Source organism: Calonectris borealis, chromosome 1 (assembly GCF_964195595.1).
Source record: "Calonectris borealis chromosome 1, bCalBor7.hap1.2, whole genome shotgun sequence".
Classification (NCBI taxonomy): domain Eukaryota; kingdom Metazoa; phylum Chordata; class Aves; order Procellariiformes; family Procellariidae; genus Calonectris; species Calonectris borealis.
This window is the reverse complement of record NC_134312.1, coordinates 10874545-10887143: the sequence shown is the minus strand read 5'-3', so window position 1 is coordinate 10887143 and position 12599 is coordinate 10874545. Positions and strand designations below refer to the sequence as shown.

Here is a 12599-nt window from a genome sequence, read left to right as displayed (position 1 = left end):
AGCTTTTCTTACTTTTGGAAATAAGACATAGGCTCCTACATCACTCAAGGATTTTGAAAATATTACTCTTTCTAAATATATTACCTTCAATATAAGGACATGAGCTATAGCAAGAGCTATTTGTTTTAATGAATTATATCCATCATTTAAGGAAATAATTTTATCTGCTTTCTGACAAGTAAGAAATTGAGGCAAATAAAGCATTATACCAACGGCCTGACCAACAACAGAACTTACATCTTTTACAATCTTCTCCTTAAATCATTCCAATGCTTTCTCTCATGCTCTGAGTAGCTATTTACTTCAGTTAGCAATTATTATACAATATTTGTAATGTGTGTATTTGGCCTTCCTTTCAAAGTGTAATTATCTCTACTTTATTACTTAACAAAAAAGTTAAATTACTAAATATTCAGAGTTTAATTTATTTTTTCTCCGACTGTCAAAGTAGAATTTACTATGTGATAAAACTAATCATTCTGACCTTGAAAAAGTCTGTTTCATTTCAAAGAGTGATCTATTTCCCATAATTATTTTCACTTTAATTTCAGCTAGGTTATGAAAGAGAAAAGGAAAATGAAAAATTGTACAACCAGCTAAAGTCTAGACAGTGACGTTAAAAGGACTATATTAGGAAATATTTAATAATACTTATCTGCTGTCAGCAAGCAACCCATGCTTTGATGGAGGGAAAGGAAATGCTTCTTTGAGGAAATGATATTTATAAAGATTCATGAATTTAGGGTATGACTGCTAACTCTGTATAACTTAGTGTGTGATGCAGTTTTGCTTGTTTGGTGATCCCAGTCTATCATGATTATCGTCTTGTACTTCTCCTCATATTCCTAACTATTTTGAAATATCCATTCGTGTGGGTTATGAGTGCAAACAATATACTATTGCATGGTGATAGTTCTTCAAACTGTAGCGGGTAGTTATCATCAGCATGGAATTATTTGGTGATTTAGAAATGTGCGTTACTGTATATTCTCTAAGTCAGGGCACTGAATTCTATAGGAGAAGAATCACTCACACCAGTGTCTTATTACTAGATACAAGCCATGGAAAGGTGTGGAAGGAAACACTATTCCCTGCACACCGTTCTATGTGACAAGAGGACAAAATATACAACATATGTGGTGCTCAGACAAAGCTTACACACTTATAATCATACGCACGGCATAACAGTCTCAGAGGAAGGGAAAAGGAGATTTGCAAATAGAAAGCAAAACTTCAAAGAATTCAGTATGTGACCTAAAGGCAAATTTCATCAAATAATGCTCAAAAAACTGACATCAAAGATATTAGATTTTCTGACATAAAAATCTCTGTCCAAGAAATCCTAGACTAAGATCATTATCCAATTTAAAATCATAAGCAGCCATTGAATGTCCAAGCACTCTTAATTACAGCTCTGTAAAATGTCTCAGCAGAACCTGAAAGCAAATTAAGTAAACTGAAGAGCCTTTCTTAAATGGAAAGCTCAGTTTGGAAATATAGCTAAGACTTACCAAACCTTTTCACAAAACCCAGAAGACCCAGGGTTTATACTGCAGCTAGACAAACATCACAGTTGTTTTTTTTCTGACGCTTGCACTGTCAATGAGCTAACATTTATGCAAGCCTACATGAAACAGCATGTAAAATCCAGGAAACCATAACCACTACATACAACAGGGTACCTCTGAAGTAAATCTGAGCTACTGCCTGTTAAGTGCAGATATGTAGATTGCGTGAGCAACCATGTAAGTCCCTCTGTGGGAAGGGTTTTGCTCCATACAAAAATGAGTATCTTAATCTATGTTCTTCTCAATGAACAAGAAGAATGAATAATGAAATTTTAAGTTAGGAAAATAATATTGAGGTCTTCTTGTCATGTTGGAGAAGTATATTAAAAGCATTGGGAAATCTATTCACTAAAAGTCTGGGCTTTTTTAAGAAGTACTGAAAGATTAGGTGGCCTTGAAAAATGAAGTTAAATGTATCAAGAACAAAACACTAGAAAGGCAAAAAGATCTGGGCCTGCATACAGATCCATTATTCTATAAAATATGCTTCATAATTTAAACAAATGGACTGACCATAATTTTGCTCAATATGCCTTTTTCAAGTGGTAAAAAGTCCTTTTAAAAGGGGAGACGGAGAAAAAGAGGACTCAATTGCTACATACTGCCTCAGTTAACCCTGTAGGTCAGTTAGGGTTAGGAAGCCACCAAGAAAGAGAGAATTCCACAGACCTCTTTCCCAGATGTGAGTTAAATCTTTCTATAACAAGGAAATCAAATATCCCCTACATTTTTTTCAGATGATTCATATTTCAAGCCCATTGCTGGCTTGATCTAAATCTAAAAATGTATCTCTACATTTTATAAATATTTTTGAATAAGAAAATGGTAGGACCTGTTTTGTGTGAGCTTTCATGGCTTTTGGAACAGAGAGTGACTGATTTCTGCATCTACTTCAGAAACTTATTACTTAATTTATTCCCTCCCTGTATTCCACTATCATATTTAAATTGCCACATCTGTACTTATGACATGATTATGAGTGTAATCCCCACAAATTACCATTTTTATGAGTAGAAGGGACAAGAAAAGAGTATTGATATAGTAAGCTTTATCAGAGGCAAGGAAATAGTTCCAAATTTCCCCTAAATTTGGCAAGATTTTACAGGGGTTCACAGAATTGCCAGTCGCACTGCTCCCTTCACAGTAAGCGCTGCAGGCCATACAAGTGATAAAGCAGCAAATTGCACTGAACAGTACTACCAGTCACGCACCTGCTCCATGGAGATATTTTTATAAATGACGGTCTGATTCCACTCAGGATTCAAGCTTTTCTGTACATACTTAGTTCTCCGCTTGTACTCAGCACTGAATTTGAACAAAGGAAAGAAACATTACATTAGCGATCTTTTGTTTCTTTCAGTTCTAATGCAAAAAAACACCCACAAACCAAAAACCAGAAAAAGAAAAGAACTGCATCCCTCATTTCTGCAACAACTCAGGGTTAGAAGGGGACAACGACAGCCTTTGGGTTTTTTTCATTAGCATGCTTTCCTGGCATGGTCTTTTAAAACATCTTCTTCTGACTCTTCAGCAGGCTAGCTTTGCTTACAACCGTTTCGACATAAAGCATCAGTCAGCACATGCATGTATGCTTTGTTCTCTCATTGTAGGTGTTGGGCTCTGATTATAAATTGAAGTGATAATGCATTGATTTCTTTTCCAAGACCATCCTCCTATTAGCACTTTAAAGTAGCAGGAATCCATTATATTTAGAGGTTACAGTCTCTAATTACAGAAGTCCCATCTCAGAAGAACGTTTAATGAATGCCATGGGGTAACTAATATCCTGTTAATGATAGAAACACTAATTTCTTATTGATCCTGTTTTCTGCCTATACCTCTAACTGTACTGGAAACAAACATAAAAGTGCATTAAGCTCATGATTGTTTTTATCAATAGCCAAGAATAAAAAGTTTGGCTGCATAATCTGTTTTTAAAAAGAATTGGTAGGGCTTTCTATTGTACTTTGCATTTCCTGAGTATAACCTTTAACAGAATATGGATTCATCTAGCTCTGTGAGCTTTGCTTCCATTCCAGTTTTAATTTAATATAAATTTTAATGGACATCCCAAAAGAGATGGGTAGGAGAACATGAGAAGCTTTTAATACTTTGAAAACCCAGCAAAGATATAAGGTAAAGAACTTCTTTTTGCCAGTCTGCAAGTCAACTGCCCTTTATCTTCTGTTCAAACCTCCCATAGATTAAAGGACTTAAGTGCTATATCTATTACTAAATTAAATGTGCCGAGGACTGTTCTCCAGCACTAAGGCCAAATGCCACAGAATGACCTGTATCTGCCCTATTAAACTTTCTTATGGTCCCCCTACATTAATTTTTGTTAGTGTGCTGTTCTCCTGATTGTCACTTCTGACTTTTGATTGAACTGTGGTATGGTCTCAGAGCTAATGAACTAGATGCCTTTCATATGAGATTAACTCAGAAGATGCACTCCAGGGACTCATTTAATCAGCTTGTCACTAATGGTGTACATGTATGGTACCAAATTGGAGCAGGTCTGAATTAGAATCATAGAATCATAGAACCATTAAGGTTGGAAAAGATCTCTAAGATCATCAAGTCCAACCGTCAACCCAACACTACCATGCCCACTAAACCATGTCCCTAAGCGCCTCATCTACATGTCTTTTAAATACTTCCAGGGTTGGTGACTCAACCGCTTCCTTGGGCAGCCTGTTCCAAGGCCTGACCACCACGTAATTAAGGTTACATGAAACATGCATGTGTTTTACTGACACATATATGTCAATATTGGATCTTCAGCACCAGCAGTTTCACTCTACAAACTCAATTCTACTCTGCAGTGCTCCCCTCTAATTATTCTCCAAAAGGGGGTGGCCATATCCAAGCTGCCTACTAGATTGATACCTTTTAATGAAAGGGACTTGCAGTTATTTTTGCTCTTATGTTTTGCTCTAGTCTTTTCTTTTATTTTCTTGCAAAACATGCTATTCACTGTCTTCCAGTTTATCAAAAAATGTGAAGGGCATTGGGACCTGTGAAACAAAGTATTTGTCCACCTCTGAAAGCAGCAGCTCCAGTTCAATCAGTTCTGCCACAGCATAAAATGGTACATTTTTGAAAAAAAGAGGAGGTTTCTTTTTTCTTGTATGTCAGTAAGAAAAGGATTAATTAAAATCCAGGAGGACCAAAAGCATATGAAAAAGAAACTCACACAAAGTTATTTCTTTGTGTATCTTGGAAGGAAAGCTGAAATACAAAATCTGAATCCTTTTGGAAACTAGATTTTGATGGCAAATCCTATTCAGTAATGCACTTAAATTTTTTAAACACCTCTTTTCCCACTCTGTGATCTGAGAAAAGCATCCCCATCACTCAAAGTATTAATGAGATTTGACTGACCCATAAGGAGACATAGGACACAGCTGGGCTGGCAGCATCTCTCTCTCTCTGGGCTCACAGTACTCCTCACATTGTCTATTCTGATCAACTACTAATGAAATATTAACTTATCCAAACTCCTTCTACACCCAGAATAACCCACTTACTTCTTACCTTAACTAAGCCAGGAGAGTATTATACAGCTTGGGGCCATCTACATGTCATATGATCTACTGGTTTTGAGGAACTTTTTGAAGAAAATAGCAGAGGACCCTTTGTGCACTCAACCAAGAAAATGACACCAAAACATTCTCTTTCCTTTCCCGGATTTCCTTTTGCAATATTACAACTTCATCACCTTTTCAAAGTTTCTGATTCTTTTCAGAAATATGTGAGAAGGTGATTCATGCAGTGTTGAGTTTCCGAGCCAACAGTGACAAAAGGTAACTGTGTTGTTAACATGGTAACTCTGGAGTATTTCCATTGAAGTCCATATAGCATCTGGATCTAAACTGGCAAGGGTGGCGTTAGCCCACATTCATGTAACCTATGGTCTGGATCTGTTGCAGAGGGAAGCAAGAGACCTTGACCACTTCTAAGGAGATGCAGACCCAGGCTAAGCTGGATGACAGCTGCAGGTTTCTAGACCTCTGTCGGGAAGAATCTGGCAAATACATTAAGTTCATACCACTGATGCACCTTCCCCCCAGCAGTTGTAATTAACAGATGGAGATGCTTTAATAAAATGCATTCATTAAACTAGTCTATACCTAGCATGAAATAATTTGCACTTGAAATTCACAGAGTATGCTGTGTGAAAAGATACAAACTGCATTACTCTCTTCTTTATCGTTTCTCTATGTTTCCCTAATTATAGTTTATTAATTCATAATACAACTGAAAGTACAATGAAAAAAGTATAATAGAACGACTGTATATAAAATGTGGCATTTAAACACATTCATTAAATAATTTTATTAACGAAGAAACAGGCTGATAATAGAGAAGAACTGTTTATTAAAATTCATGTGTTGTCTTGTTTGGTCAGGTTTCTACTTTTAAACAAATTTAGAATAAGGGCTGAATTACTATTATTATATACTTAGCCTGGGCTGATATTAGCATATCTTGACAATGGAGTTTTGTCTTATGTTTCCAACTCCAGGACAAAAAAAGCACTAGTAATTTCAGTAACTAAAAATTCAACTTTGTTTGCCACAAATAGCCATTTATGTGGTCAAGCAGCTTTAAAGCCAGCTGGGCAATTATCTAGAATTATGCCTGGCTTTAATGTCTATACACTGTGCAAGGTGTAGAAAGAAAAATATTCCATTCCATTTCCAAACAGTGCCTGTTTCTCTTGGCAGTAACACCATTCAAAATCTTGATACAAGTTCACAATTATTTTGCAACTTTCAGTGAGTGAGAATGAATTTTTAGATATTTCTGAACTAAATTCTTCCAGACTTCAAAAGAAATTTTGTTTGTCATCAGAGTTTGGCCCTAGAATATTATTGCATCGAGGAGCACTAATTACTTGTTTCCAGTTCCTTCTGACCTGGAAATGGGATTCATTAGAGAAAGAACAGCAAAACCATGCTGCAATCGCGTGTCATCAAAGCTCAAGACAAATCTATAGTTCAATGCACAGGCTTATTATAATATCTTGCATGCATACAAAAAAGAAAGAATAAAATTGGAAGTTAGTACACTCTACCTTGCATTTTGGACAACCATGACTTGTCTGCATACCCAGCATTTACAGAGTTAGGACCACAGAGGAAGCAGTGTGAGAGAAAATGAGAACAGAGATGAAAGAAAACATGTGAATAATGGGTAGTTTCTAGTATCAGAATCAAAGGAAATAGAGGCATTAGGAAGAATAAGAAGTCTAGCATGGACTGAACTACAGATAAAAAATATTCAGTAGTAATTCAAGTTTCTGTTTTCAGAAACAAGTTTGGCACTTTTGAGAAGCTCTTCATTTTCATTATTCCCTAAAGCCCCAAGTTACATGCAAAACTGTAATATTGACATGTTTTAAAATAATGAACCCAAACAAAACTAAAATCCAAATTCTTCACAACTTGGCGACAAGTTTAAACCTATGCTTGGATCCAAGTTAGACCTCTGCAGGGTGAACGTCTCTCTAGTTCAAAGCCTTATTTCTACGTTAGTGAATGTACCTGCAAAATTCCCAGTAAGATTGATTTGACAAGTATTTTACAATGCTCTTAGGTGCATTAAAAAACAGATTTAGGACCTGTTCCCATTATATTCAGCAATAGTTTTGGGCCCAGTGCCCAAACAATATTGAACAATATTGAATGCTGTATAGCTGGAATTAGCAAACTACAAAAGCATACGCATGCCTTTAGTTGTACCATTCATGTGCTTTTAGCGGTGCTTGTCGGTATGCCAAATGCTGAACTGTGACCTGAGCATCCACTTTCCTGTTACTTGAATAGAACAGAAATACAGATTTTTAGTTGCATGGTCCTAGCCTAAGAGTCTTTTAGGATGAGTGTTTGCACTCAGAGAAGTTTGCAGGAATTTTCTTTGCAATCTAAGGTCTGATCCATCAGCTTTAGATATACTATTGTGTCACTGAAGTCAGCAGGATTGCTATAACTGCATATACTTATGCATACGTATGACATTCTGTAACTTTAGGGCACAAAAAAGAGTTATAATATTGCTGATACAGGAACATATCTTTTAAAGGAAACGCTAATGAGCTATTTGCAATTACAGAGTCTAAAAAAGCAGTGGTCTGTGAAAAAGTGATTAGTGATTTGTATAGTCAGTAGATACAAAATTACCAGAATGTCTAAAATCACATCTTAGCTCTTAAAAAAAAAGTAATTAAAAATCACATGGAATGAATGCTTTCTGGCTAGTATTTCTCACGTTTGGTATTATACTGCAACCTTAAATTTATCTCACATACTGTAATCCTGCATGTTTGCAAAACTGTCCCCAATTCAGAATGTCTTGAGTTGAAGCAATAATTCTATTTTAACCTTACCATGTAGCTTTCTGTATTACAGAAAGTCTTACATATATTTAGTACATTTCAGTAGAGTCTGTTGTTCTTTTAATACGTATTTTTGCATGTATTAGAATTTTTAAATGGAAACATGGAAAAAAAAAATCTACAGGAATGATTATGAGGTCATTAGCAAAGTATGCACATTCTCCTGGGAATAGGATCTGGCTACTAACAATCTACCGTTTTTCCTGGTGTTGTACCTGGATTTTCTATAGCAATAACTCTCAGTTCTGCTTATTAGTGACAAGTAACAAACCCAAATTAAAAGAAAGCTCAGGTTAAAATTTCTCCTACACTTACCCTCTCCCTGGAAGAAGATAAACTTTAACAAAGGGGTCAGAATAGCCATTGTTGTCTCTGGGAGCAAGGTTTCTTGCCTGAAGGATGTGGATGATAAGGTTGCCAAGGTGTTTGTCATAGTTGATTTGAAGCTAGAGAATGCATTAAAACACAGTAAGATCACTTGTTATTTTTACTTTCTAAATGATTCAATACCTTTCCAAAATTCTTTTAGTAAAATGAGTTTTAGACCTTTACTTTGGCTGGAAATAAACACATTTTAGAAGTTTCTGTCTCTCTCTCCTGACTAGAATGAGATGCTAGAGGATTACGTTGGATCTTGAAACAAATTTTGCTCTCAAAGTCTGTCAGTATTGGTTAAAAAAAAAAAAAAAAATTGATCTATTCCAGTTAGGAAAAAGCAGATGAAATTTGAACACTTGATATTGTTATGAGCAATAGCCAGCTTATTGAGCAGGAATTACACAAATTCTGACTACCTGGAGCCCAAGCCCAGGAAGGATGTTATAACACTATGGAAAGACCCTTAGTATTAGCATAGGAGAGAGAGTTGAATTAAGGAAACAAAAGACAGAAATCTATAGGAAATTAGGCTTCATTTATTCTGCTGCTCCCAGTTTCACTGTTTTTAAAAACTAGAGTAAAAAACTAGAGTAAAAAACTAAAGAACCACAAACTTGGCATTGCATGGAAATGAATCCACTGCACTATGAGAAACCCACAGCAGTCTTTGCTTAAATGTAGAGAATCTGGGAATTTCTTAAGTAAACCACAATAAGTGCCCAAAGATTAAAGATTAGAATGAATTTCACTATGTTTTTAGCTCCTTCAGGAACAGTAGCATTTTCCATTCTTCTGTTTGTATTTCACAAGCCAACATTAAAGACAGAGGTGAAAATCTAGCACTGACTTACATGAGCGACATTCCAAGGGGTTGGACTTGAATAAGAAATCAAGTTAATGGAGATTGTTTTCTGCAAACCTATTCATCAGAAAAATGCAGCCTGTAGCAACAACAATTTACACAGCAAAAACTACATATGTACCTGAATTTCTCCAGTGATTGGATGGGAAGCAGACTTCGTAGTTTCAGTGGGCTGCCAGATTAAAATACATAAATAAATACATAGGCACACACTCACAAATATAAACATATGCATATTGGAAATAATAGATTTTCAAAGTTAACTTTTTTAACAGGTGTTGTTTATACTGCTGTATTGCCACATATTTTTAAAAACCGTTTAATTGTCTCCAATTTGCATGCTCAAAACTAATAGTTATGGTATTTCAATGGCACTTAAAGTGCAGCCCAGTCATTTTGATCAGCCTTCGTGCAAGTACAGAATCAGACAAATTGAACACCAAAGTCTTTACAGTCTGAGCAGATTGGTCACACAGGGAGGTGTGGGGAGAAAGAGACATGTAGCATTAACCCTGTCTAAAAAAATGAATGTTGCAAAGAGAAACCAAATGCCATGTCAAGCACAACACAGCCATATTTCTATTGGAAGGCAAAGGTTACACTAGTTTAAATTGAGTTTAGGTGAAAGTGGGTAGAAAGAGTGGAAAGAATGGTAAAGAATACTAAAACTGAGTGATGTGTATAAGTGGATTTTACAATTGCAAGCCGTCTCATATAATATTTTTTGTTTTATTCTGTGTTTTGTGATAATCAATTCAGCTACACCACTTCATCTTCAAATTCCTCCACACACTTTCATGAGGTGAAATTTAAATTTTCTGTCCTCCCCTTCATGGGTATAATCTTGCCTATTCATCTCTGTTCTCTACCGCTGAGCTTCTCCAGGTTGCTGACAAAAGCAGTAAAATCCTCAGTGTCTTTTTTCCCCCTTTTTCTTCCTCCGGTTTGTTAGTAGTTGGAAAATAATACCACCATTTGCTTCAAATCCCAGACTCTCAAAAATATGCTGTTCTGTTAAATGGTGTTCTCTTGAGCCACCCTGGACCCACCTCTAATCTGCAAGCCATCAGTCAAGCAAGAAAGCTCTCTCTGGTTCAGTAGCAGGAATTGAATATTTTTGCATTCTCTCCACATCTGCTTCTTTGGTTGATGCAGCAGAAAACAAAGGATGCAAACAAGGACAAACTTACTGTTCTCTGAAGATTGACCTGGAAGTCATCTTTTCCTATTTTTCCAGATGTGACCAGCAGCCTGACATATTATTCTGAGTAATTAGGATTTCTTTCACTTTCTGAGAAGCGTAAAACTAATTTGCCTCTTTTGTGCTGCCCTACCCTCCAAAAAAACCCTTAGAGATTTTCTCAGGATGTTGGATATGAATTGTTTTAAATTAGGCCAATGCAGAGCCTATATCTCCCGGACCAGAGAATGAAGTTAAGGTGATGCACCACCCTTTTCAGCTTTGCAATGAAGAAACATCCCCTCAATCGCTCAGATCTGCAGACCAGAACTAACCAGAAAAATTCCAGCCAAATACTAGCGCAACAGAAAACAAGGGGGAAAACAGCCCAAACCTGCCTGTTGTATAGTTATATTCACTGTCTTATATTGCCTTATTTTTGTTTGTTTTACATACTTTACCTTGCCTTCTAGATGTGTTTCTTTATGAACATGGAACATGAGCTTGTTCAGAAAAAAAAATGTTGATTTTTCTGGAAATGCATGTGTCTCTCAAAAATAATTCTCATGGAAAATTTTTATATTAGCTTTTCTTGGTACCTTACAAAGCTTTTAAAGAAGTGTAATCCCTTAACAGCTAAAATAGATCATCAATAGTTTATAAAATGTTCGGAATCTTAAATGATATTTTAGATTGATAGCAAAGTACTCCTAAAACTTGTTTGGTCCTTGAAAGAATATTCAAAAAGAGAATTTCACTCCTTTTGCCAAAGACAAAGACCTACCTGAGCATCATGCAAACTTTCAACGTCGGGCTTAAATGGCTTACATTTCTTGTACTTTACCTCTACAAATGGATTTTAGTATACTTTAATAGTTCTGACCTCAGTCTGTACTATCACTGACAATACTGACAATGCCACAAAGTAACATGGAGTTAGCTGTGCTGCGGCTACAAAATCACTGCCAGATAGTCTAAATGCTTTAATTTTTCAGAAGTTTGAATAGCAAAAATAATGAGCTTGTTCACCCCAAATATCATGTAATACAGAATGTATTAGTATGAATACTGTAGAAGGAGTTCAGATAAAAGGGAATGGGCATGCCAAATTTGTGTGGAAACTTCCAAAGGTGGTTAAAGTGGAGTTCCATTTAGCCATGCAGTTACTTTACTTTCATCTACCTGTCTGTAAAAATAAATGTGCATTTTTATGTTTCGATATCATTGTTAAATCTCTGTATTCATTTACAAGGCTGTGATTCAGCACATTAAATATTTTGTTTTCTCTCTGATGTCAGCTGATTTAAAACTGACCATGAAGAACTACCCAAATATTTCAAAGAATCATGAATAATTTAGGCTGAAAGAGACCTCTCAAGGTCATCTGGTCCAATCCCCAGCTCAGAGCTGGCCCAACTTTGAAGTTGGATCTGGATTGAAAGGCAGAGTTGCAAATTAGTATCTTTCTTTATCAGGGCCTCAGTGAGGATTAGTTTGAAAAGAAGGAAAGGCATTTCACTGCTGACTTCTCTAGGAGCTAAAGATCTGAGGATTTAGAAAAATAACCCATTCTTCAAGATACAAAGACAATTAAATGTTTCTATGGGGCATTTATATTCTGGAGGTAATCTGCACCATAGAATGATCATGCATTTACATTACAAAAGAAACAGGTCTGCACAGGATATAGTCAGCTCAAGGCTCCCAAAGGTTAAATCTCTCCTGTCACAGCTAATCTAATTCCATTCTAATTTCTTTTGATACTCCTCGCACACACTCATGCACCCTGTGTAAAAGCCAGTGCTTTGTAATGCCATCACACCTGCAGGAGAAGGTTGTCATTACCATGATGTGAAACCTGCTAATGCCAGGCTCTGATGCTATGCACTATCACTCTCTGTAGTAATGGGACAAAACATTAAATACGAGAGAATTGGCACTGTAGAATATCAAAGAGACTCCTATAACACTTCTGGAGTGTATATTCTATACAAAAAGCTTAAAAAAAAATCTTACTTGCTAAAAATAAGAACAATAGCAAAACCAAGATCTAGGCAGTTTGGATATTTAGTCTGTCATGATACTTTGGCAAGGCTGCAGCCTGCCTGTCAGCCCAAGGCAAAGAGCCATTCCAGAAAGGATGAGCAGCAGCTTTCTCTTCTAAGAGACCTCAACAGCATTATAAACTTGGCCTGCAGTCAGTGAACAGAA

At 36.2% G+C, this 12599-nt stretch overlaps 1 protein-coding gene across 2 annotated transcripts in view; it reads right to left on the bottom strand.

The window, feature by feature from the left end:
• The window catches only part of PCLO (piccolo presynaptic cytomatrix protein), a 378538-nt gene that overhangs the window by 71905 nt on the left and 294034 nt on the right, over positions 1–12599 (bottom strand). For both annotated transcript variants that reach the window (XM_075144408.1, XM_075144419.1), the window contains exons 14-17: positions 9330–9380; positions 8284–8414; positions 6649–6675; positions 2780–2873 (exon numbers count right to left, since the gene is read on the bottom strand). In XM_075144408.1, coding sequence (XP_075000509.1) covers positions 2780–2873; positions 6649–6675; positions 8284–8414; positions 9330–9380 — 303 coding nt within the window. The remainder of the gene's footprint in view (positions 1–2779; positions 2874–6648; positions 6676–8283; positions 8415–9329; positions 9381–12599) is intronic.